Here is a 26,499-nt window from a genome sequence, read left to right on the forward strand (position 1 = left end):
CCACAAAGGCTTAACAGACTGTTGGGGCAAGTGCTGTTAGCAAGCACCTTTGAAGGCCGGCACAGCACACGAGGGGCTTGGGTGGCCAGCTCCATGCCCGGCCGCCTTTGTCTTCCTAGTTGCAATTTTTACACTCCAGGTACACTTTTGAGGCTAAGTCGACTTAGGGGAGGCCCATGGTGTTGGCCATCAATGGGAATCGAACTCAAAAGTGTACCTGTACACACACACCACACAAATACACACACACACGCGCACAAACACACACACGCGTTCAAACACACACACGGGCACAAACACACACACACGGGCACAAACACACACGCGCACACACGCGTGCACATGCAAAAACACGCACGCACACACAGACACATACGCGTATACACAAACACGCGCACACACTAACATACGCGCACAAACACACGAGCACAAACACACGCGCGCACACAAACACAACAACAACAACCGCCATTCGCCACTAAGTGGCGGTGACGTCACCACGACGCTTGTGCCAGACCATGTGCACCTTGAGGCCACGTGAAGTGTCGAACGCCCGCTGGCTGGAGGTCACGGGGCAGACCCAGGTGCCACGGGTCGACTGACTGAGATGACTGAGATGACTGGCTGATGCACCACCTCTGCCCCCTACTGTGCCAACCTGCTGTGATTTAGCAACCCGGCGCTCCGCTCGTTGTTGTGAGCGTCGCTCCTCCGCCCTCCGTTGTTGTTGGAGGGCGACTGCCTCCAACTGCCCAGTAGCGTCTTTCACGAGCCTCCTCCACAGAGGCCGATCTTGACACCGCTGGTACCAGTCATTGGCAAGTCCACTCAGCTCCACGTCCTCCTGTACCACATCACTGCATCTCTTCTCTAGCCCGTGCCGCGTCCATTTAGCCCCCTCGATCCGGCCGAACAAAAGCTGTTTCGGCATGCGGTGGCTGGGCATGCGGGCTACATGACCCAGCCAACGCAGCCTTGCCTGCTGGAGGAGCTCACCGATGGGACCGTGCCCAGATCTTTCAAGGATTTGTGAACTCCTCACACAATCCAGCCTGGTTAAACCCAGGATGGATCGTAGGCAGGCCAGCCTAAATGTTTCTAACCAGTGAGGATGTTCCATTAGGGGGTCCACGTTTCGCAAGCATAGAGAAGGGAGGGAATGACCGTGGCCGAGAAGACCTGAAGCTTAGTGCGGAGCGACAGACCAGGTAGCTTCCACACAGCGTTACGCAACTGATGAAAAGATATTGCCGCTCGACTGATTCGGAGTGAGACCTCTGCTGTTAAACTGGAACCGGTCATAAGCACACTGCCCAGGTATGGGAAACTCTCCACTCTCTCCACAACTGCCCCATCACCGATTGGGAGTTGTAGGGGTGGAGTGTCCGATGGTACAAAATACCCAGGCAGGTGCTTAGTTTTGGTGGGGCTGATGGTAAGGCCCCATCTCTTAGTGGCACGCTCCAGTCTCAGCAGCAGCGTCTCCAACTCCTCCTCTGAATGAGCAGCTATTACCAAATCATCGGCATACATAATGTGGTTGAGCAATAGGGAGCCATTCCTTGACTGCACCCGGGCATCGATCAGCCTCTCATTATATCTGTACCATATGGAGATTCGCCCAGTAGAGCTATTGGAGGCTTCACGAACTACGTGGTCAAAATAGATGTTAAATAATGTGGGGGCCAGAGGACATCCCTGTCGCACCCCAAGGTGTACAGGGAATGGCTCTGACTCCCGGCCACGTAGTTTTACCCGGGCCCGCTCACCATCATGAAGGTCCTTAATGATCGTGAGCAGAGGGTCAGGTACTCCAAAAGCACGAAGAACAACCCAGAGCCCAGGCCTACTGATGGTATCATAGGCCTTGACCAGGTCAATAAAGCAGAGATGTAGGTCTTGCTGGAATTCCCTACACCTCTGCTGTAGCAGACGAACAGAAAATATGGCATCTGTGCAGGACTGCCCTTTCTGAAACCACATTGGGGCTCCGCACGCCTCTCCTCAGCGTGCCTGGCGAGGCGATGTTGAATAATCCTTGCCAGGACCTTTCCCGGGCACACTAAGGAGTGAGATGCCCCTGTAGTTGTTACAGTCTGTGCGGTCCCCCTTCTCAAAGAGGGGGACCACCAGGGCATCCTTCCAATCCTGCGGAACCCGTCCAGTGGTCCAGACTGTTGTTATGATGTCATATAGGGCAGTCTGTGCACAAACGCCACCCTCCCTCAGCATTCGCTTGGGAGATCATCTCTGCCCGCTGCCTTTCCTGGTCTCAGACTCCGGATCGCCTTCAGTACTTCCACAACAGATGGCACCTCAGCCAGCCACTCACAGGGGGTGACTTCTTCCAATATTTGAGGCAACGCAGCCTCAGCAGGGTCATCCTCACTTTGTGCCACAATGTTTTCCTGGCTGAGGGATTTTCCCTCCCCCAGGACCTCACAGAAATGCTCAGCAAATCTGCAAACCTGTTCCTGGGGGTCGGAGATTGGCTCACCGTTTTTTCCCCTAATGATGCTAATAGGTGTGGCGCTGCAGGTTACTTTTTTGATGGAATTAAATAGAGATTTGTGATCGCGGGCCACTGAGGCAGACTCCATCTCCTCAGCAACCCGCGACCACCACCCATCCTTGCAGCGCCTCACGGCTCTCCGAACCTCCGAGCGAAGGCTGCGGTAAGCCTCCTCATTCTCTGACATGGGATTCTGTTGCCGATGACAGTGGGCCTGTCGCTTTTTCTCAACTATCCTGAACACCTCTGTCAGCCAGGGTCTCTGGGGAGGTCTGGACCGCGTACCCAAAGCAGCCAATCCAGCTGCATGAGTGACAGTCCTGTCCTAAACCTCGCCCATTTACCCTCGACATCTGGAGGACTGGGGGACGATGCCAACCCCGGCCGCAGGCGATGATGGAATTCTCGCTTGCAACTTTCATCAGATAACTGAGACCAGATCACTTTAGGTTGGAATGGGGTCCTGGGTGTACACCCACCACCAGAGCGGAAGAATGGCAGGCGCATCTTACAGATGACAAGTCGATGGTCGGAGCGCAGATCAGCTCCACGGTAGGTCCTGGTGTCAAGGACATGGGCTCGCATCCGCTGGTCCGTCACTATGTAGTCCAGCAGATGTTCTTGCTTGGACCCGGCATGCATCCATGATGTTGTGTGGATGCGCCGATGCCGGAACAGCGTGTTGGTAATTACAAGCCCATGGGCTGCACAAAAATCTAGCAGCCTCCTGCAGTTGTTATTGAGCTGATCTGGCCCATGCCCTCCAATCACTCCAGACCAGGTGCCAGCATCATGACCCACTCGGGCATTGAAGTCACCCAACAAGATGACTCTATCCCGAGGGGCCACTTTAGCCAGCACCTGTGACAGGAGGTCATAGAAGGCATCTGACTCATCGGCTTTGCCTGCATCCCTCCACGGATATTCGCCTTCGGTGGAGGCATAAGTAACCACGACCACCACTCCTCACCTCCGATTGTTGGGAAGGCGAGCCCAAAGTAGCCTGGGGCTTACAGCTTCCCACACCTCACCGCCACCCTCCCACGCCCCCTTCATTCTTTTGTTCATAAGAAGAGCCACACCCTGTTGTTTGACAGTCTGCTGCCCCGAGTAGAGGACTGTCCACCCCTCATGATGGCAGGAGCCAGAACCGGTCCACCGGACCTCCTGAATGCCACAGAGATCCAGGCAGTACCGGTCCAGCTCCTGACAGAGGAGTGGCAGCCTCTCCTCCGCAGTGAGCGTTCGAACATTCCACGTGGCCATCCGTAGTGGCTTTTCGTTGTTTCTGGAGGAGCCCCGAGGGTAGAGATTCAATCTCCTGGCTCCGCCAATTGGGGTTTGGCCAGGAGACGTCATAGACGCCTGTCCCCCCGGGGCCTCCGGCACAAGCTTATTAGTTAGATATTTTATACGTGGTTTAGTGGTAAATTTTTGAAGGTGGAGGTGTTACCAGCCCCTCGCACCCGTCCAGAGCCCTCGTTTAGCCACTGTGGTGGTCACAGACGCCATGAGGGGAGGAGCCAATCGGAATTGGACCTCCCCCCACAGCACTGTCCACGACAGAGTTGCCCGTCCGGCACCGCGAGGAGGTAGGGGGTTGTTTTGCCGAACAACACACAAACACACACACGCGTGCACACACACAAACACACACACAGACACATTCTCGCTCGTTGGTTTCCAATGGCTTCTCCAATTTACAAGGAGAACAGCGCTCATCTGTTAAAATGTTTTATCGGCCAAACGTCTAATTCCAGGACCCTCCTGAACAGAGCTTTGAGACTCGGTGAGACTTTTCCAGGATAAGTAATTTACTTTGTGATCATCGTCATCCCTTTACTCATATTTACAACGAGTGCAGCTTTGTTGGTTGTCAACAGCGGTTGCCCTTAATAGAGGTTCTTGGTCTTAGATTGCTTTTTTATAAATGTGTCGTCAAGCTCGCCACCACCCGACACAGCCACTTGTAAGGTCTCTTAAATAGAGGGATAAATACGCCTCTATTTAAGACCGAAACAGCACGAGGATTTCTCCACAACTCTGGCTGTCGCCTGACGATGCTAGTTGTAATTACTGGCGAAACGTCGTACTTGAATTGTAAATGTTGTGGATTTACTCTCCAACGTACCGGTGTGCTGAACTAGTAACGAATTGGCATGTTAAAATCAAGACTGGCATGTTTTGTTTACATGACAATGCTTACTAATTGACTGTGTCGGGTGGTGGCGGGTTTAATGACAATATTGGTCACGAAAGCCTACGTGTTAAACTGAGCGGTTGCCCTGTGGAATGACTGGCACCTGTCAATGGAATGTGGAATTCCTCCAGTGGCTCAGGAATGGCAACACGAATGACAACCCTGCTCACGCTCATTTGAGCTGGGGGACGCCTGATTTGTGGTTTGCATTACTTTTTGGACCGCGCGGTGGCGAGATGTTAACTACCTCGCCTGGTATACAGGAGGCCATGGGTTTGATCCCGACCCCTGACGATTCCTGTACACTATATCCATTTGCTGGCCACTGGGCGTTTGGGGGGGCCTTTGGGGGGTGGGGGAGAGGGGGGGTGGGGGGTTGGCCTGAGCCCTGCCACCGTGAGCGCCGTGCCGTCTTGCCGGAACGTTCCTCTTTTTTGCTGGAATTGTCCCTCGCTCGCCGAGATCGCCGCTTGACGGGGCGCTGCCGTGATTTCCAGTGACTTGCACGACGGTCACAATGCCAGGCGAGCGAGCGGACAAAGGTCAATACATTTTGAGGCCTCCGGGGTGGGGGGGATGTGGCATTTTTTCCGCAGAACAGAAACATGCAGCTGGTCGATAATAACTCTGCTGGTAGAGGAAAAAAAGTAGCCACCCGCAAAAGTGGGGGGGCGGGGGGGGGTGGCAATCGTTTCCCCGCCGTTGAAAGGGCTGCCCACCGGGAGAAGGTCACGGAAATTACGTCCGGAGCGCTGCGTTTTAGCCGAGCGGCGGGCGAAATAACGGGAATGGTCGAGAGGTCGTAGCGATCACCATGCACGCATGCACGCACACCTCGCCATCGCTACCTTCCTTCTGCCAGATTGGCCGGAGCTGTCGCGCAGTCTGATGCCCCAGCTCACAGGCTCTGTGTTGTACGGTCAACATCCCCCTTTGTCTACCACCTCCAGCTGCCACGCCAATGCCCATCTCGGTCAACTGGCCTCCTCCACTTCGTTCGCAACTGTTACCTGTGCTGTCAAGAGTGCTCTCTGCATGCCAGTCAGGTTTTAAGGCTTTTGTTCTTGGAGCCGGCATGAGAAGCAAAACGAGAATTTATCTCAGATGTTTTTGTTTCATGCGTGCGGTCGTTCGTGACCCAGCTGAGAGCAATTTCGCTTTGCCTGGCTGGGATGGGCTTGAACGCAGCATCTCAGCAGTGCTCTGGATGTAATGTTGAACTCCTTTCTCACCACTGTACGTAGCCAACCGTGTCAATCGGAGGCGCTCTGGCATGGCATGAGCCCTCCGATCCACCCGGCATAAACAACGCCACTTTTCTTACCGCGTTCCACTTGAAGCTTCCAAGTTGCTTCCGCGGTGGCGAAATATTAACGACCTCGCCTGATATACAGGAGGTCGTGGGATCGCTCCTGTGAAGTCTGCTGTGTATTTGGGGTTTGCGTGTTCACTCTCCCCGTGGTGGTGTGGATTTTTCTTTGGCTCGTCCGGTTCTTCCCTTTTCATATAGAATCAACATCACACTTTTAGAGTATGTGGCCGCTTTAAATTTCCACACGATAAGCCACTTTATTGGGCTATTATTTATGGTCAGGTCGCTTCTGAAAAAGAGTTCCATAGTTCAGTGGGGCCTTACCTGGTACAATAAAAATAGTTTTAGTTTTTAGTGGTAGCTTCCATTTTCCTGCTGGTGTGCGAAAGAAGTTCAATGTACGTGCAGACAATTTAGCCGGCCAAAGAAACCCGAGCTTGCCTCTCTCTCCCTTCTGGCTGCTGTGGCATCCAGCTCTTGAAATCTGTGCAGGGACTAACCCTGCCTCAAACTCCCTCTGCTTAACGCTCGAGTCTCTCCGCTCTCGGTTAGTTTTGTCCGCAGAAACACAACCCTGCTGACAGGACGCAAAACTCTGGATTATCTTCCTCACAAGAGCGCCCCCCCCCCCCCCCGTGTGTGTTGGATATTTTCCACCAAGTGTCGTCACGTGAACGTTTTCAACGATACGTTGACGTCGGTTTTGCTAAATTATTAAAGCATAAAAATGTTGAAATTCAAAACAATATAGTTGTCTTGATGGGGCTTTGCCTTAAAATGTAGATTTGAGTAGAATTTTTAATAATTTAATGATCCAAGAAATGTAATTCACACCCAACATCCATGTATACAGTATGTGAGTGTGCATGTGTGCACATGTTTGTATGTGTTGTACAGGGTGTTTGAAAAAGATGGACCCGATTTAAAATCGCTTTATCTCTGCAACCACGAACCGCCCATGAATGAAACTCTTACCACTTGAAAGGGCGGGGCATAGAGAAGGTGGGGCATAGAGAAGGCGGGGCATAGAGAGGGCGGGGCATAGAGATGGCGGGGCAATAGAGATGGCGGGGCATAGAGATGGCGGGGTATAGAGAGGGCGGGGCATAGAGAGGGCGGGGCATAGAGTTTAAAATGATCACTGCTAGATGCCTCTCCCAGCACACAAACAGCCCCTAGGCTCAGTCATTCTCTAGATGGTGACCCCAGCACACAAACAGCCCCTAGGCTCAGTCACTCTCTAGATGGTGACCCCAGCGCACAAACAACCCCTAGCATCAGTCATTCTCTAGATGGTGACCCCAGCACACAAACAGCCCCTAGCCTCAGTCACTCTCTAGATGGTGACCCCAGCGCACAAACAGCCCCTAGCCTCAGTCACTCTCTAGATGGTGACCCCAGCGTACAAACAGCCCCTAGCCTCAGTCATTCTCTAGATGGTGACCCCAGCACACAAACAGCCCCTAGCCTCAGTCATTCTGTAGATGGTGACCCCAGCGCACAAACAGCCCCTAGCCTTAGTCATTGGCAAGACGGTGACCCCACAGCAACACAAGGGGCGTTTTGCCTTCTGCAGTTCAGCAAGACTGAATCCGTAATTGCGGTGTAGCGTGCGTTTCAACGGCGTTTTGGCATTGATCCGCCAATATCAAAGAGCATTCGTCGTTGGTACCGACAATTGGGGAAACAGGCTGCTGATGTAAGGGGAAGAGCACAGGGCGACCACGCACCTCAGAGGAAAACGTGAGAAGAGAGGCGTTTGGGATGAATTCAACTATCGTCTCGATGTTGTCCGTACAGCAGGTGGAGGGCACATAGAGCATTTATAAAATGGTTAGTAAAACTTGATAACTTATTCAACCGTTTGTAACTTTTTGTGTAATTGTAACATGTTGCAATCGTGAAACATACTGCTTTGAAATTGTGTACATTTTTTTAAAAACCCTGTATATATCAGCAATAGTGACGCATAGGTTAGTGCAACGCTACAAACCTGGTGTCCTGAGTTCAATTCCCACTCACTACCATTCACAGTGTGGTATATTTTATCTGGTCTTGGGGCTCCCTCAAGGTTGACTGAGCCTCAAAACAAAAAGCTGGTCTGGTGTTTGGACTGTTTTTTTGTTTAGTTTGTTGTCCTTCCCCGCACCTCCGATTCGCACGGTTGGCTACGTACGGTGCGAAATAAGTTCTTCAGCATATTGTACATGAGCACTGGGGAGACACAGGCGACCGGGTTGTGGTGTTTGCCACTCTCCCCCTCGTGTGCAGTGTCGGCCTTCATAGGTGCTTGATAACAGCACTTGTCCCAACAGCCTGGGTAGGCTACACGGGGGGGGGGGGGGGGGGGGGGGCAGGGATCTTCGTCTTTTGTGTGTGTTGGGTGTGCGGTGGCATAAGACCTTGACATTGGTTGACCTCAGCTGTTTGTACGTTGAATTCTGTTTGAAGGGAGCCATAATCACATCGTCCATTTGTGGGAGTACAGAACTTGGCATCTGCTCATCTCCACCTCTGGTCCTCGGCTAGCAGATGGAACCTCACATTCCCGTGGCAGAGGCCAGTCCAATCCATAGGATGACAAATTTTGTATTTTTGTTTGGCTAGCAGAAACGTGCTGCCTGAAAGGAGATTCACGTACGTCTGACATTTGTGTTTTGGTGTCGGTTATTATCGTTTTTTTTATATCTCGTGAGTCAGGTAAGCCGTAATGCGGGGAATGGCTGGAGCTTGAGTTTTGTATTCGGGGCTAATGTCTGCACAGAATGTTGGACTTCTTTCTCACCGTACGTAGATCAAATCGTGCTCACAGCGGCTTCATGCAGAGGCTACAGAGAGCGGAGGACAATTACATAGCGCAGCCCGCCAAGCTGGCAGCACCGGTGTGTGTGTGCCCCCCGTCACGCACACACCGGCGTGAAGCTGGATTAGTGAAGAGAAAAGACTCTAAAGTCACAGCTGCGTGACCTTACAGGCACGGCACCACAGGCGCCCTCTTGTGACCAGTTTAACACGTTCAATATTATACATAATAAAGGTTTTTTGGGTTAGATCGCCTCAGTATAAATGTGCCGTTAAATCTGCCACCACCCGACACAGCCAACCGGTATAGTTTGCCACTTAAACAAATCGTGGCCAACGAGTGACTTCAGCCCACCAGTGCGTGTTGGAGAGCGAATTCACAAAATTTACATTTTGAGTCCCATGACGTTTCGCCAGTAATAACAACTAGCATCATCAGGCGACAAAATCTGGCTGTCGCCTGACGATGCTAGTTGTAATTACTGGCGAAACGTCGTACTCAGATTATTCATTTTGTGCATTTGTTCTCCAACACGCCGGCGTGCTGTGCTTTGGCATGTACCGTTTACGTGACAAACATTACTAATTGGCTGTCGGGCGGTGGTGGGTTTCATGACACATTTATATTTTCTCGATCGAGCCTAAAAAAACCTCTTATGGATGATGTTGGTCGGGAAAGCCAACGTGTCAAACAACCAGCATCATCGGGCGATTTGCCAGAATTGTGAAGAGATCCACCTGCCTCTGGTCTTTAATAGACCAAGATGACGCCATCGCTGTGATCCAAACATGGAGAACAGAGAGGGGGGTCGTATCACGTGGTCCAGCGCATAGAGGGGGAATTGAAACCCTTTAATGGGAGGGCCAACGCTGAATCTCATGATTGTTTTCAGGAGGGGTCTCGCCAAGTCTTTTTTTTTGCAGCAGGGTGCGATGACTGCGCTGTAGATTACAATGCAGTCACTTGAGCTGTATCACTTTGACATCGTCTAGATTGAAAACTCATTTCTCTAGAACTGCTTTTTGTTGTGTTTAGTTTGTTGTCCTTCCCCCGCACCTCCGATTAGTACGGTTGGCTACGTACGGTGCGAAAGAAGTTCAACGTACGTACATTGCGGTGTGCGTTTTTCAATTGTGGCAAAACTTGGAACCGTCACGACGGCACACGATGGCTTCCCCTTGTGAATGACGTTACAGAATCATCACCGTCCACAGTGAAGCAAACGCCGCGTCGCCGTACTTTTACGGTTAACACACGCGCGCACGCCGCCGTATTAAACTAAAAACTAAACAATTTTTTGTATTTACCAGGTCAGGCCCCACTGAGCTACGTAGATTTTTTTCGGAAGCGACCTGGCCGTAAATAATAGCTCAATGAAGTGGCTTATTATCAAGTAAAAATGTGTGGCAGCCAAATAACTGAAAACGCGCAACGGCGGTTCTATGGGGAGAAGAAGATCGTCATCACGATCCTTGGGCAGATATCCCGTAGGTGTCCACGGCACATTTTGTCATTTGTTTCCACTTTCCTCTCTCTTGTGCCAATATGCTCAAGTAGTGCACATCTTTCTGGCACCATGCAAACTCCAAATATACAGCAGGCACCCCCGCTGTACTAACCTGGGAAGGCCACTCGGACTCACACCGCAAATTCGCGGCCAATGATCGGCGGGCGGGCGCCGCCGCCGTCCTGCGGGCCGGGCGGCATGGGGGGCGGCACGGGGGGCGGCACGGGGGGGCGGCACGGGGGGGGGGGGCGGCATGGTGGGGCAACACGGAGGGCAGCGAATTCGAGATTTTGGCTCCTCCACGCCGCGCACCGTTAGGAGCCTGCCGCGGTGGCCGTGCGCTGGCACGCGTTTGTCGGAGTGACAAGGGGCGGCACAAATTGCCGTTGCGTTCGCCGCACCGCGGATGGCCACCTGGGGACGTGGGGCGTTAGTCCGCGGTCACGGGGGAGGTTCCACGACGAGGAGCCGCTGCCGATTTTGCCGTTGGTCTCTCCGCTCCGCGTGCTCTGTGCCCATGCCATATTTGGTCACGCTGAGGCTTTGTGTTCGTGTCACCGTGACTTGTTCTCCGAGCCCTCCAATTCAACCGTTTGTCTGCATGGCTATTTCTGTCTCTTGTCCATCTGTGTCCCTGTGAGTTTTCCGTGTCTATTTGTCTTTGTGCGTTAGACATTCTCACTCTGTCTATTTATCCATCTCTCTCTCTCTGCCTGGTTGGGTTTCTCTCAGCTGTGTGTGTGTTTGTTTGCCTTTCTGTACAACCATCCAGGAGTTCACTTGTCCGTCAGTCAGTGGATATGTCTGTCTCTAAATACACTTTAACATCTGTTTGTCACACGATTCAGTTGGCTGTCGGTTGGTTTGTTCATCAGGCAGTCTTTCTGTTTTATTTTGTGTCTCTATTTTTACGTCTGTCTGTTTGTGTGTGCCTGTCCGTCTGTCTATCTGTATGGCTGTATATTAGTTTATTGGTCTTGTCTATCTGTTTGTGTGTCAATAATTCTGGTTGTCTGTCCAGCTGTCCATCCGTTAGCCAGTTTGTTGATAGATTTGCCAGTCTGTGAGTCCATCTGTCTGCATGTCTGCACATTTGTCTGTCCATCTGTCCGTCTGCGTTTACACCTCATTGTCTGCAAATTTGTCTTTCCGTCAGCCCCATGTATCCCTCTTGGTCATTCAATCGCTCTTTCCTCCTTCTTGCGCATCCGTCTCACCGGTGCGTTTCTGCGCGTATTGTGGGGAGCGGTAGTGTCGTGGCTAGCATGCTGCGCTACGAACCTGGCGACCTGGGTTCGTTTCCCGCTCACGGTCATCTGAGGATGATTTGAACTGGTCCTGGGCCTCCCCTAGGTCGACTCAGCCTCAAATGAGTACCCGGTGCGGTGTGTAAACATCGCCACTGGGGATACAAAGGCGGCCGGGCGTGGTGCTGGCCACCCACCCCCTCGTGTACCGTTCCGGCCCTCATAGGTGCTCGCTAACAGCACTTGCCCCAACAGTCTGGTAAAGCGATACGGGGGATCTTTGTGTGTGTGTGCGTGTGTGTGTGTGTGCGTGTGTGTGTGCGTGTGTGTGCGTGTGTGTGCGTGTGTGTGCGTGTGTGTGCGTGTGTGTGTGTGTGTCTGCGTGCGCGCGTGGAACGCAGCGGCTCACAAAGAGGACGGACACAAGGGATTCAAAAGGGCACGCAGGGAAACGCATCGCCAATTTTTATATTTGACATTTTGTCCCGAATTTCATTTACGTGAAAAAAAGCCTGTTTATTTATTATTACTTTCATAAAAGCCCGTGTGGATAAATAATTAGGGCTATGACAGAGTGTTCTTTTTAATAATGCATTTCTTTGTGGGGTTTGTGATTAATTATGCGTTTGGACACAATGCCACAGGACCGGTGCTTGGTCACTCATTTTCCACGAGGGATAGACTCAAAGTTTCCTTGTTTTGGTCCTTGCATTTCATGGTTATATTCTCATCGCAGTCACCACTAAAATATCAATCACATTGACAACCACCACCGTCGCCACCATCACCACCACTACGACAACAGCCGCCGCCATCACCATCATCACCACCCGCCATCAGGGCTACCGCTGTTACTACCACCGCCCCCACACAACAATCACCATCGTTGTCAACACCACTACCAGGACTACCGCCATCACTACCACCACCACCGCCGTCACCACCGCCGCCGCCACCTGTGTTACCATCCCATTCATATGACAGCTCCCTTCATGTACAGTGTTGCCCTTTCCCTGAGCCTACCGTAAATGTAACGTTAGCATGTCCTGTGCATAAAACTGTGAATAATGAGTTCTTGCACGCGTGATGGGACTCGTGCACAGACCCAGATGTCATGATGGCCGGTACCAATGACGTCTCCTTAGCGCAAAAAATTAAAATTTGAACAATTTTTATTTTATTTTGTCGATTCATCGGTGACAAGACTGGGGATTCGTTTACGACCCGGGAATCATTCCTAGACTCCCCCGTTAATTTAGAGGTGATTCCTGCTTCTCCGTTCAAATGAGCGGCATTCTGTTAGCTTCTTTGTTGTCCTTACTCCCCACCTCCGATTGTCACGGTTGGCTACGTACGGTACAGTAAAGTCAGACACACAACAAAATCAGCGATCGGATATCTGCCAATATTTGGAAGGGGCTAGGCGGTGACGTTGCCCATAGGGGTGTGTGCCTCTGCCCATCTATGGCCTTGTGAAACCCGAATCGAGGTGTCTGTTGTACCGATGCCGCTCAGTCGAGCCGACAGCCACGTTCGATAATTATCGATTCATCTAGGAGTTCATCACTGCGTCGAGTCATTGGCAAGCCATCCGTGGGTCGCGCAATGCCATTGGTTAGCAGAGCGTTGTGTGTAACGCCCCACCCCCTTTTTTTACCATCGGCCAATATCTGCGTGATGTTAGCCAATCGCATGGCAGCAGATGGATATTTTTCACGTGGGAATCACTCACGGGAGACTTGGGACTTCTGCACCAAGTCTCCCGGGATTCAAATCGTCTACGCCGCCCGCGCTGCCCGTCCGCTCCTGACGTGCCCAGAGGCTACGGTGGGTCTCGGGCGCCTGAGGTCACCCGCTTTGGACGTTCCACCACGCCGCTAGAGTCTCACCAAAAGGTCCCTTTCGTGAAACGAACCACTTGAGGAAGGCCCGACTTTGACAGATGCGTTTACGATCGCATAATCAAAGCGGCTCGAATAGGGCTGAGGTGGCGTTCACTCGCTCTCGTTACTCACCTCTGGGGTGAACGTCATTCCTGGTGTTGTTATTATAATGTGTTGTTGTTGTTGTTGTTCCAGTTATCAATTTGCACGTTGGTCTGTACTGCGGCTTGTGGTAACGTTGGCACGACATGACTAAACAGAGCATCTACGGCTTGCTAGAGAACGCCTGTCGCTCGCCAACCACCGCGGGCGCGTGGAACTCTGTCCGCTGTCTACGGCGATGGCACTCCAGCCATGCCGTTGCATTGGTGGGGGCTGAGCATTACCACGGCGATGCCCCCCTGCGCCTACGTTGGTGAGGGCCGAGCGATACCATGGTGCTTACCTCCCTGCCGCGCTCATTGGGGGGATCCCATTGTGCCCAGGGAGGGTGGAGATTCCATTGGGCAGAAGTGGATTTCCAGATTGAGCAGGGACTTCCTCCCCACTTGACCTCCTCTGGCCGTTCACCTATTACTGCGGGTATCGCTCGACCTACGAGGGATTTGTTCTTCAAAAAAACACTCGCAGAACGAAATTTCGTAAATCGTAATGGCTTTTCTCACTAAATTATCGCAAACATTTTGGAATTCGTTTCGGGCAGTCATTCCAACTCTACGCCTAACCTAAAACTATACACCTAAATCGCTTTTCACAGTGCAAATATTAAAACGATTGAATCATAATTGATTAATTTATGAACAAATATACCTTTTGATGGAACTCGCCAAAAGCCCTGCATGTTGGATTGACTGGCGAGGCGATGTGGAGGCGTCACTGCTGCCACTGCGGGGACGCCGTGACGCCATCGCGGGTGGATGACGACGCAGTCGCCCGGGTGGCCTCTCGTTCGATGATCTGACGGCACGTGTGGCCGGAATGAAACTTCGTTCAGGGGGATGCCTGTACTATCGTCTTTCTCAATCAGAGCACGGCAACCCTCAATTCCACCGCCCCGGCTGCGTCCGGGTCAAAGCCGCCAACCGGTGGTCGTCCGTGGCTTCCCTCTCTCTCGCGAAACCCAGCGGCAGCCGCCCCCTGATTATTACCGCGGGAGCGCTGGCCGCGGTGATGCCACGCTCAGCTCGCTTCACAGCGGGCGTTAAGGGTCACGTGCACAGTGTGTACGCTCGTGCACAGCGTGTACGCTCGTGAACGCGAGTGGTGGACGGCCGAGATGGAGAGAGGCGCCGGGTGACGAATATGCGCCGCCCCCCCTCCCCCCCCCGTGCAGATGAACTCGAGCCTAAACATGGGCAGTGTGAGCAGCTCGGAGGACGTGAAGCCGCCCCTGGGTCTGCACGGGAACATCCGCCTGGGCTCCCCGCTGCCCTTCCCCAACCCGCTCTGCCTCCCCAAGCACATCTGCGCCATCTGCGGCGACCGCTCCTCCGGTAAACGCGGCGGCTCGTCCCGGCGAGCCCGGCGGACGCTCCCATTGCACAGCCGGTGGCCACTGCCGCCCAGTCCGCTTGCTCGTGCCTGGCTCTGCTCGAAGCCTCCTTGTCGGTGTGTCTGTGTGTGTCCGTGTGTGTCCGTGTGTGTCTGTGTGTGTCCGTGTGTGTCTGTGTGTGTCCGTGTGTGTCTGCGTGTCTGTGTGTGTCTGTGTGTGTGTGTGCGTGTCTGTGTGTGTCCGTGTGTGTCCGTGTGTGTCCGTGTGTGTCTGTGTGTGTCCGTGTGTGTCCGTGAGTGTCTGCATGTCTGTGTGTGTCCGTATGTGTCCGTGTGTGTCTGTGTGTGTCTGTGTGTGTCTGTGTGTGTGCGTGTCTGTGTGTGTCTGTGTGTCTGTGTGTGTGTGTGCGTGTCTGTGTGTGTCCGTGTGTGTCGGGGGAGCGATAGTGTAGCGGTTAGCGCACTGCACTATGAACCTGGCGACCCGGGTTCGATTCCCGCTCACGGCTAACACCAGTGACGATTATCTGAACCGGTCCTGGGCCTCCCCTAGGTCGACTCAGCCTCAAATGAGTACCTGGTGCGGTGTGTAAACATTGCCACTAGGGAGACAAAGGCGGTCGGGCGTGGTGCTGGCCACCCACCCCCTCGTGTACCGTTCCGGCCTTCATAAGTGCTCGCTAACAGCACTTGCCCCTACAGTCTGTTAAGGCTATATGGGGGATCGTTGTCTTTGTCTGTGTGTGTCTGTGTGTGTCCGTGTGTGTCTGTGTGTCCGTGTGTGTCTGTGTGACCAGGAAAGGCAGCGGGCAGAGATGAACTCCCAAGCAAAATGCTGAGGGAGGGTGGCGTTTGTGCACAGACTGCCCTATATGACATCATAACAACAGTCTGGACCACTGGACGGGTTCCGCAGGATTGGAAGGATGCCCTGGTGGTCCCCCTTTTTAAGAAGGGGGACCGCACAGACTGTAACAACTACAGGGGCATCTCACTCCTCAGTGTGCCGGGAAAGGTCCTGGCAAGGATTATTCAGCATCGCCTTGCCAGGCACGCTGAGGAGAGGCGTGCGGTGCATCAGTTAGCGCGCTGCGCTACGATCCTGGCAACCCGAGTTCGATCCCGTTCACGGCCAATACCGTTGACGATTATCAAATGAGTACCTGGTGCGATGTGTAAACATCACTACGAGGGAGACAAAGGTCGTGGTGCTGGCCACCCACCCCCTCGTGTGCCGTGCCGGCCTTCATAGGTGCTCGCTGACAACACTTGCCCCAACAGTCTGTTAAGGCTATACGGGGGATCTTTATATTTGTTCAGTGTGTGTGTTCTATGTGTGTTATGTGTGTGTTTATGTTCCGTGTGTGTGTTCTGTGTGTGTGTGTTTACATTATGTGTGTGTATGTTCTGTGTGTGTGTGTATGTTCTCTGTGTATGTGTTTACATTCTGTGTGTGTGTGTATTTTCTGTGTGTGTATATGTTCTCTGTGTGTGATTGTTTACGTTCTGTGTGTGTACGTGTGTCTGTGTGTGTGTACGTGTGTCTGTGTGTGTACGTGTGTCTGTGTGTGTACGTGTGTTTCTCTGTGTGTACGTGTGTCTGTGTGTGTACGTGTGGTGTGTGTGTGTGTGTACGTGTGGTGTGTGTGTACGTGTGGTGTGTGTGTGTACGTGGGTCTGTGTGTGTGTACCTGTGGTGTGGGTGTACGTGGGTCTGTGTGTGTACGTGTGTCTGTGTGTGTGTATGTGTGGTGTGTGTGTGTACGTGTGTCTATGTGTGTATACGTGGGTCTGTGTGTGTACGTGTGTCTGTGTGTGTGTACGTGTGTCTGTGTGTGTACGTGGGTCTGTGTGTATGTTGTGTGTGTGTTTGTGTATGTTCTGTGTGTATGTTCTGTGTGTGTATGTTCTGTGTGTGTATGTTCTGTGTGTGTGTGTGTGCTCAATGGGATTCCACTGGGCGTGGGCCGTGGCTGCCGACGAGCCAGCTGTGCTCTCGTGTCCAGTGAACAATCGGCGGTGGCCGCATCCCAGATCCCCACGCTCCCCAGCCCGCGATGAGCGTTCTCATGGACGTGTGGCCACCACGGGGAAAGAAAAACTACAACCACCACGTTAATTGGTTTCCTTTGTTTGCGTTCCCACTCTGGATTTGCAATCACAGAGTGTCACGTAGGGCTGATTTTATTTCTATTTCTACCATATCCTCGTGTTTGTCTCCCCTTGTGTATCGGCAAGCATGTTTTATTCTCGTTTCTGTCTGTCTTTATGCATGTTCTGCGTATACGCGCGTGAGTGCGGCGTGCGTGTCTGTGCCCCCGCGTTTCTCAGCGTCACAGCTGGTGAGCGCTGTGCTGCGCCACGAACCCGGCGACCCGAGTCCTATTCACGCTCACGGCCACCAACGACACCGTTGATAGCGATTATCTGAACCGGTCCCGGGCCTCCCGTGGGTCGACTCGACTTCAAACGAGTACCCGGTGCGACGCGTAAACATCGCCGCTGGGGAGACAAAGGCGGCCGGGCGTGCGCGGTGCCGGCCACCCACCCACCCGGCCTTCGTAGGCGCTACTCGCGAACTGCTCTTGCCCCGACAGTCCGTTGAGGCTACGCGGGGTGTCTTTTTAACACGTAGGCTTTTGCGACCAACGTGATCCATAATATATATTTCCGCGATCTAACCCCAAAACAACCCCTATATTGTGGGGTGTCTGTGCGTGCGTGCGTGCACCAGGCAAGCACTACGGTGTGTACAGCTGCGAGGGCTGCAAGGGCTTCTTCAAGCGCACGGTGCGCAAGGACCTCACCTACACGTGTCGCGACACCAAGGGCTGCATCGTGGACAAGCGGCAGCGCAACCGCTGCCAGTACTGCCGCTACCAGAAGTGCCTCAACACCGGCATGAAGCGTGAAGGTGAGCGCGGTGCGCCCGCCGGCTGGAGTCCGCTCCAGGCTGGAGTCCGCTCCAGGCTAGAGTCTGCTCCAGGCTGGAGTCCGCTCCAGGCTGGAGTCCGCTCCAGGCTAGAGTCTGCTCCAGGCTAGAGTTCGCTCCAGGCTGGAGTCTGCTCCAGGCTGGAGTTTGCTCCAGGCTAGAGTTTGCTCCAGGCTGGAGTCTGCTCCAGGCTAGAGTCTGCTCCAGGCTAAAGTCCGCTCCAGGCTAGAGTCTGCTTCAGGCTAGAGTCCGCTCCAGGCTAGAGTCTGATCCAGGCTAGAGTATGCTCCAGGCTAGAGTCTGCTCCAGGCTAAAGTCCGCTCCAGGCTAGAGTCTGCTCCAGGCTAGAGTCTGCTCCAGGCTAGAGTCTGCTCTAGGCTAGAGTCTGCTCCAGACTAAAGTCCGCTCCAGGCTAAAGTCCGCTCCAGCTGAAGTTTGCTCCAGGCTGAAGTCCCCTGCCGGAACGCAGGTTTGAGCGCCGGGCCACCGCCCAAGTGTGCTCGACGGGACGCGAGGATCCCGTCTGGAAGCTCCGCTACGTCCACCCAACTCGTACGAGGGGTTGCACGACGCAACACTGCCACCTCCTGACCCTTGCAGCGCCACGCCTACAGCATCTGGCACCTTGCCAGTGTGGGGTGATGAAAGCTTGACATTGCCAGTGTGGGCCTTTTGGAAGACCGGTGCCCCTCTTTTGGTTAACGGGAGATGCACCCCCCCCTCCCCCCCCCCCCCCACCAAAGACACAATGAGAGTGTTAATCTGCCTGTCGCCAAAACAATCCGGGCATCGCGCGTCGTCGAAGATTATTGGCCGTTTCCGCTCGTGGCCGTCGATCGTGTCCCACCGGCGCTCGCTTAGAATGCCGCCGCGGGCTGGGTAACCGGGCACGCGATGCACAGGGCAGAGCCCTCGTGGGTCTGTGATGTGACTCACCGTGGGTCTGTGATGTGACTCGTCGTGGGCCTGTGATCTAAGTTGTCGTGGGTCTGTGAACCGACTCACCGTGGGCCTGTGAACCGACTCGTCGTGGGCCTGTGATCTGAGTTGTCGTGGGTCTGTGAATCGACTCATCGTGGGCCTGTGAACCGACTCGTCGTGGGTCTGTGATGTGACTCGTCGTGGGTCTGTGATGTGACTCGTCGTGGGCCTGTGATCTGAGTTGTCGTGGGTCTGTGAATCGACTCATCGTGGGTCTGTGAACCGACTCATCGTGGGTCTGTGATCTGACTCATCGTGGGTCTGTGAACCGACTCATCGTGGGTCTGTGAACCGACTCATCGTGGGTCTGTGAACCGACTCATCGTGGGTCTGTGATCTGACTCATCGTGGGTCTGTGAACCGACTCATCGTGGGTCTGTGAACCGACTCATCGTGGGTCTGTGAACCGACTCGTCATGGGTCTGTGATCCGAGTCGCGAGCTGAGACGACGGCGCCGCACGTCGCCGCGGCGGGGACGAGGCGATCTGGACCCTACGGGAGGTCTCCCATCGGTAGCCGAACGCGTCGAACGCCCCCGACGCGCCCAACCTCGTTCCCGGAATCAAACGGCGCTGATCCTCGCCGCGTGCAGCACCTCGGGGCCCCGAGGAGCTCCCTGGGCGTGATTGGCCGGCTCGACGGCGTGCACGACTCCATGATACTTGGCAGCACCCTCCTCACGATGAATCTCGCGACTCGGTGAAGCTTTCGCTTGTGAACGAGCGAAGTAATCGTCGTAGTGATAATAATAACAATTGCCTCCCACTGCTTGAAACCGTACAAAGTCCCCATCGCTCCCATCCCACATCAACCACCTCCAGTCCCTCACGATTCCCCCTGCACGCCGGTTCACACCCGCCCCGCCAAAGATCCCCCATGTAGCCTTTGACGGACAGTTAGGGCAAGTGCTGTTAGCACCACGCCCGACCGCCTTTGCCTCCCCAGTGGCGAGGTATTTGCACACCGCACCAGGTACTCAGTTGAGGCTGAGTCGACCTAGGGGAGACCCAGGATCGGTTCAGATAATCATCACTGGTGTTGGCCGTACACACACACAAACACACACACAGACCCACGTACACACACACAGACCCACGTACACACACACCACACGTACACACACACCACACGTACACACACACACCACACGTACACACACACAGACACACGTACACACACACACCACACGTACACACACAGACACACGTACACACACACACCACACGTACACACACACACCACACGTACACACACACACCACACGTACACACACACACCACACGTACACACACACACCACACGTACACACACACAGACCCACGTACACACACACCACACGTACACACACACAGACACACGTACACACACAGACACACGTACACACACACGGACACACGTACACACACACACCACACGTACACACACACAGATACACACACAGACCCACGTACACACACACCACACGTACACACACACCACACGTACACACACACCACACGTACACACACACACCACACATACACACACACACCACACGTACACACACCACACGTACACACACAGACCCACGTACACACACACACCACACGTACACACACACCACACGTACACACACACACCACACGTACGCACACAGACACACGTACACACACAGACACACGTACACACACAGACACACACAGACACACGTACACACACACACACACCACACGTACACACACACAGACACACGTACACACACAGACACACGTACACACAGACACACGTACACACACACACCACACGTACACACACACAGACACACGTACACACACAGACACACGTACACACACAGACACACGTACACACACAGACACACGTACACACACAGACACACGTACACACACACACACCACACGTACACACACAGACACACGTACACACACAGACACACGTACACACACACACCACACGTACACACACAGACACACGTACACACACAGACACACGTACACACACACACCACACGTACACACACACACCACACGTGCACTCGCGCACACAAAGCGACCTGACGCGCAGACACGCGTACGGCCGGCGTGTCCACATGACGGCGGCTACAGCGTGCCCCCCTTTCCCCTCTCCGTGCCCCACCGCCGCCGCCGCCACCGCAGCCGTGCAGGAGGAGCGCCAGCGGGGGAGGGAGCGCGAGGACTGCGACAGCGAGAGCGGCGTCCCGCTCGAGGACATGCCGGTCGAGAAGATCCTCGAGGCCGAGCTCGCCGTGGAGCCCAAGACTGAGGGCGGCTGTGAGCCCGGCGGCGGCGGCGGCGGCAGGAGCCGCACCGCCTCTCCCGGCACCTCGGTGCGTCCGAGCGCCCGTTTGTGCGTGCGTGTGAGAGGTCCTGGCAAGGATTGTTCAGCATCGCCATGCCAGGCATGCCGAGGAGAAGCTTGCTGAGCCACAAAGTGGTTTCAGGAAAGGGTGGTCGTGCATGGACGCCATATTATCTGTCCGTCTGCTACAGCAGAAGTTTTGGGGAATGCCAACGGGACTTACGTCTCTGCTTTATCGACCTTCAATAGGCCATGGCTCTGGGTTGTTCTTCGTGCCCGGATAAAGGCCCGGGTAAAGCTTCGTGGCCAGGAGTTCACCTTAGGGTGCAACAGGGATATCCTCTGGCTCCCACATTATTTAACATAATCTTTGACCACGTAGTCTGAGAAGCTTTTCATGGTTGTACCGGATAAATTTATATCTGGTACACATACAGTGGGAGTCTGATCGATGCCCGGGTGCGGTTGAGGGATTGCTCCCTATTGGTCAACCATGCTATGTATGCTGATGACCTGGTGATTGCTGCTCACTCTGAGGAGGAGTTAGGGGCACTGCTGCTAAACCTGGAGCGTGCCGCTAAGAGGCGGGGTCTTACCATCAACCCCACCAAAATTAGCACCTGCTTGGGTATTTTGTGCCATAAAACACTCCACCCCCTCAATTTCCCATTGGTGATGGAGCAGTTGTGGAGAGAGGGGAGATTTTTCAATACCTGGGCAGTGTGCTCATGACCAGCCCCGGTTTGATAGCAAAGGTCTCACTCCGAATCAGTCGAGCGGCAATATCTTTTCATTGGCTGGCTGCGTAATGCTGTATGGAAGCTACCTGGTTTGTCGCTCCACACGAAGCTTCGGGTCTTCTCGGCCACAGTCATTCCCTCCCTTCTCTATGCTTGTGAAACGTGGACCCCTCTAATGGAACATCTCCACCAGTTAGGAACATTCAGGCTGGCCTGCCTCCGATCCATCCAGATTTTAACCAGGCTGGATTGTGTAAGGAGCTCACAGATCCTTGAAAAATCTGGACACATTCTCATCAGTGAGCTCCTCTGGCAGGCAAGGCTGCGTTGGCTGGGTCATGTAGCCTGCTTGCCAAGCCACCACATGTTTAATTAGCTTCTGTTTGGCCAGATAGAGGGGGCTAAATGGGCACGACACAGGCTGGAAAGGAGATGGACTGATGCGTTACAGGAGGATGTGGCGCTGAGGGGACTTGCCAAAGACTGCTACCAGTGGTGTCAAGATCGACCTTGAACACTTCACGTGGCCTCAAAGTGCACATAGCCTGGCACAAGCACCATGGTGACATCACCGCGACTTAGTGGCGAATGGCGTCTGTTGTTGTTGTTGTGAGTTTGCATGTGAGTGGGTGTGAGTGAGTGAGTGTGAGTGAATGTGAGGGTTTGTGTGAGCGTGTGAGTGAGTAAGTGAGCGTGTGAGTGAGTGAGTGTGAGCGTGTGAGTGAGTGTGAGTGAGTGTGAGCGTGTGAGTGAGTGAGTGAGCGTGTGAGTGAGTGAGTGTGACCGTGTGAGTGAGTGTAAGTGAGTGAGTGTGAGCGTGTGAGTGAGTGTGAGTGAGTGTGTGAGCGTGTGAGTGAGTGAGTGAGCGTGTGAGTGAGTGTGACCGTGTGAGTGAGTGTGAGTGAGTGAGTGTGAGCGTGTGAGTGAGTGTGAGTGAGTGTGTGAGCGTGTGAGTGAATGAGTGTGAGTGAGTGAGTGAGCGTGTGAGTGAATGAGGGTGAGTGAGTGAGTGAGCGTGTGAGTGAATGAGGGTGAGTGCGCAAGTGACTGAACGTGTGAGTGAGAGTGAGTGAGTGTGAGTGTGCGAGTGAGTGTGAGTGAGCCTGACCGAGCGAGTGAGTTCGATATTCGAATGGAGAAACTTCGTCCCGTGACCGGACACTGGACAGTACAATCGGTACTAATTTGGGGGTGGGAGTGTGTGTGTCTGTGAGTGAGTGTGAGTGAGTGTGTCTGTGAGTGAGTGAGTGTGTGAGTGACTGAGCGTGTGAGTGTGTACGCGTGTGTGTGTGTGTGTATATATGGGGAGCGATAGTGTGGCGGCTAGCGCGCTGCGCTATGAACCTGGCGACCCGGGTTCGATTCCCGCTCACGGCCAACACCAGTGACGATTATCTGAACCGGTCCCGGGCCTCCCCTAGGTCGACTCAGCCTCAAATGAGTACCTGGTGCGGTGTGTAAACATCGCCACTAGGGAGACAAAGGCGGTCGGGCGTGGTGCTGGCCACCCACCCCCTCGTGTGCCGTGTCAGCCTTCATAGGTGCTCGCTAACAGCACTTGCCCCTAAAGTCTGTTAAGGCTACACGGGGGATCTTTGTCTTTGTATATACAAATAGACAATTTCTAAATCCGTTCAGCGACGTGTTTTTTGCAGCCGAACGACCCCGTCACGAACATTTGCCAAGCGGCCGACAAGCAGCTCTTCACGCTCGTCGAGTGGTCCAAGAGGGTGCCGCACTTCTCCGAGCTCCCCCTCGACGACCAAGTGATCCTGCTGAGAGCCGGTAACCCCCCACCACCACCCCCACCACCACCTCCACCACCATGGCGGCTTCCTTCCTCCCTCCCCGCCCGCCTCGGCAGTCACGGTTATCGGCGGCCAAAGGGGCTGACCACGAGCGGTCCGAGCGTCGTCTGTCCAGTTTCGACACGCACTGTCTCATCAGCAGAGTCAGGCTCGCTTGAATTATTAAGTGCTGGTGAACTGCCAAATGTTGTAGGCAAGGACTCTCGCATCTTACCCGGAAGACAGAAATAATTGCTCAACTCCTCATCCGCGTCCACCTCACTCCCTCTCTTCAACATCGGCGGTCTTCACATCAAATTGGTTCCCCATTTCACCTGCCTCGTTTCTGCCCTCTCCCCTACGCGCTCGCTTGACTTGACGACGAAATCCACGCTTGCGTCAACACGGAGCCTCCGCTTACTTTGGACGGGCCAGGGTCTTCGAGAACCGTTACCTCAAGACCCACACCAAGGTGGCGGTTTTACAACGCCGTTTGTGTCTCCACCCTGGCTCTACGGCTCGGAGACGTGGGCCCCATATAGGCGGCACATCGACATCCTGGAAGCCTTCCGCACCAAGTCGTTCTGCACTGAGGCGAGTGCGGCGAAGCGACGCCTCCGCTGGCTTGGCCAGGTGGTCCGCACGGCCCGATCACCGCCTCCCCCGACGAGTTCCCCACGGCCAACTCAGCGCAGCCAAACGCCCCGCTGGGGGACGTCAAAAGCACTTCAAGGACCACAGCAAGGACCTGCTGCAACATCGATGCCCTCCAGCCTGGAACCCCGGGCGTTGGACAGGTCCACCTGGCGGCGGTCCACCTGCGCCAGAGGGGCTCAGCACCCGGAAGACGCCGTCTCGACGAAGGGATGCGAGAGACGCGCCCAGAGACACCAACGCGCAGCTGGGATAACGCCATCCGACACCCGACACACACCGCACGTGTCCCAGCTGCAGCAGCAGAGCGCCAAAAGCGCCGACCCATCCCTACCCCCCATCCACACGAGGAGCAATCGCCATCATCATCATCCTTTTCGATGGACAGCCAAGAGATCTTGAAGATACGAGACGAGAGTCCTTGCTGATGAGCCCCGCGAGGCTGAAACTGGTCCCGAGTTTGCACGCTTGACCACGTGCCGCTGGTTAACGTGAGGCCAAGAGTACGCTTGGTAGCCGAGGCGTGCGTGTGTGCATTGTTCAGTGTGCGTATGCGTGTAGGCGCGTAATGTGTGTGTGTGTGTATAATGTGTATGTAACGTATGTGTAATGTGTGGGTGTATGTGTAGAGTGGTAGTGTAGCGGTTAGTGCTCTGTGCTACGAAACTCGACTACCCGAGTTCGATTCCTGCTCACGGCCAACACCAGTGACAATTATTTGAAACGGTCCTGGACTTCCTCCCCTAGGTCGACTTGGCCTCAAATGAATAGCTGGTGCGGTGTGTTAACATTTCTACTAGAGAGACAAAGGCGGCCGGGCGTGGTGCTGGCCACCCACCCCCTCCTGTGCCATGCCGGCCTTCATAGATGCTCGCGAACAGCACTTTCCCCGACAGTCTGTTAGGGCTATACGGGGGATCTTTGTATTTGTGCGTGTGTGTATAATGTGCGCGTGCCTGCGTAGGGTGGAACGAGCTGCTCATCGCGTCGTTCTCGCACCGCTCGATCGGCGTCTCCGACGGGATCTTGCTGGCCACGGGGCTGCACGTCCACCGCAGCAGTGCCCACAGCGCCGGCGTCGGCTCCATCTTCGACCGGTGGGCGCCCGAGCGGCCGCGCTCCCGCGCCGCCAGATTCTCTCTCCGCCAGATTCTCTCTCCGCCAGATTCTCTCTCCGCCAGATTCTCTCTCAGCCAGATTCTCTCTCCGCCAGATTCTCTCTCCGCGTTCCTCCCACACCTCTCTCCAGAGCGGACAATTTTGATTTATTCGCACAGACATTTTGAGTGCGTTCATTTCTGCCGAATTCAATACGATGCGGCACGCTTGTTGATGAGAGTGACGAGGACGATTATGATGATGTGCATTTAATAATAATAATAATTTACATTTGGTGCATTTCATCCGTAGATCCCAATGTGTATGTAAATCAGGAAATAAACAGAACCTGCGGGGTAAACGGAAAGAAAGTCCAGCTTAGAGAGCGACATAGAGAGCACCAGCGTCTCCGACTGGCTTCCTACTCAAAGGCACAAAGCGATGCTCCCCAAGCCTGGGAGCAAAATCCCTGGTGGTCACCCCAGGAACAGAACCTGGACCTCGTGGTTCCTCAGGGAGAGAGGCGATGCGATAGATCCCAGGGACCTCGTTGGGAGAGCAGTCGGTTCCCGTAGACATCGCGCGCGCGTTGATTTTGGCTTTGCGGGCGCCGTGAGAGCGGGCGTCGGTCGCGGACGTTCGGGCTTCACGCCGGCAGAGACCGCCCGCGAGAGCTACGAAGCCCCCTCGGTCACCGGCGTCACTGGCGTCACCGGCGTCACCGGCCGCCCATAGCCCGGTTCGACCGTGACGGGGACGCACAGGAGGAAGTTAATGTGAGAGGTTTTTTTTAGTTTTGGAATAGATCGCGTACATTTAAATGTAGTGTCGTCGTTAAACCTGCTACCACCACCGCCCGACACGGCCAATTGGTGAGGTTTGTCACGTAAACAAAACGTGCCGATTAGTCGTTATTTCAGCACAGCGGTTGTTGATAATGACGATCATCGTGATGAAGCGCGCTGTAGTTACTGGCAAAATATCATGGTACTCGAATTGTAAATGTTGTTGGTTTACTCTCTAACACACACTGGT

General features: G+C 54.2%; 1 protein-coding gene across 4 annotated transcripts in view; it reads left to right on the forward strand.

Annotated features, from left to right (window-relative positions):
* LOC103091800 (retinoic acid receptor RXR-alpha-A) overlaps positions 1-26,499 on the forward strand; it is a 164,409-nt gene that overhangs the window by 134,038 nt on the left and 3,872 nt on the right. For all 4 annotated transcript variants that reach the window (XM_032973029.2, XM_032973028.2, XM_076074873.1 and 1 more), the window contains 5 exons: positions 14,798-14,957; positions 17,690-17,869; positions 21,023-21,213; positions 23,581-23,710; positions 25,331-25,463. In XM_032973029.2, the coding sequence (XP_032828920.2) occupies positions 14,798-14,957; positions 17,690-17,869; positions 21,023-21,213; positions 23,581-23,710; positions 25,331-25,463 (794 nt within the window). The remainder of the gene's footprint in view (positions 1-14,797; positions 14,958-17,689; positions 17,870-21,022; positions 21,214-23,580; positions 23,711-25,330; positions 25,464-26,499) is intronic.

This window comes from Petromyzon marinus, chromosome 50, assembly GCF_048934315.1.
Source record: "Petromyzon marinus isolate PM22_M1 ecotype Great Lakes invasive population chromosome 50, UKy_Petmar_22M1.pri1.0, whole genome shotgun sequence".
NCBI lineage: Eukaryota > Metazoa > Chordata > Hyperoartia > Petromyzontiformes > Petromyzontidae > Petromyzon > Petromyzon marinus.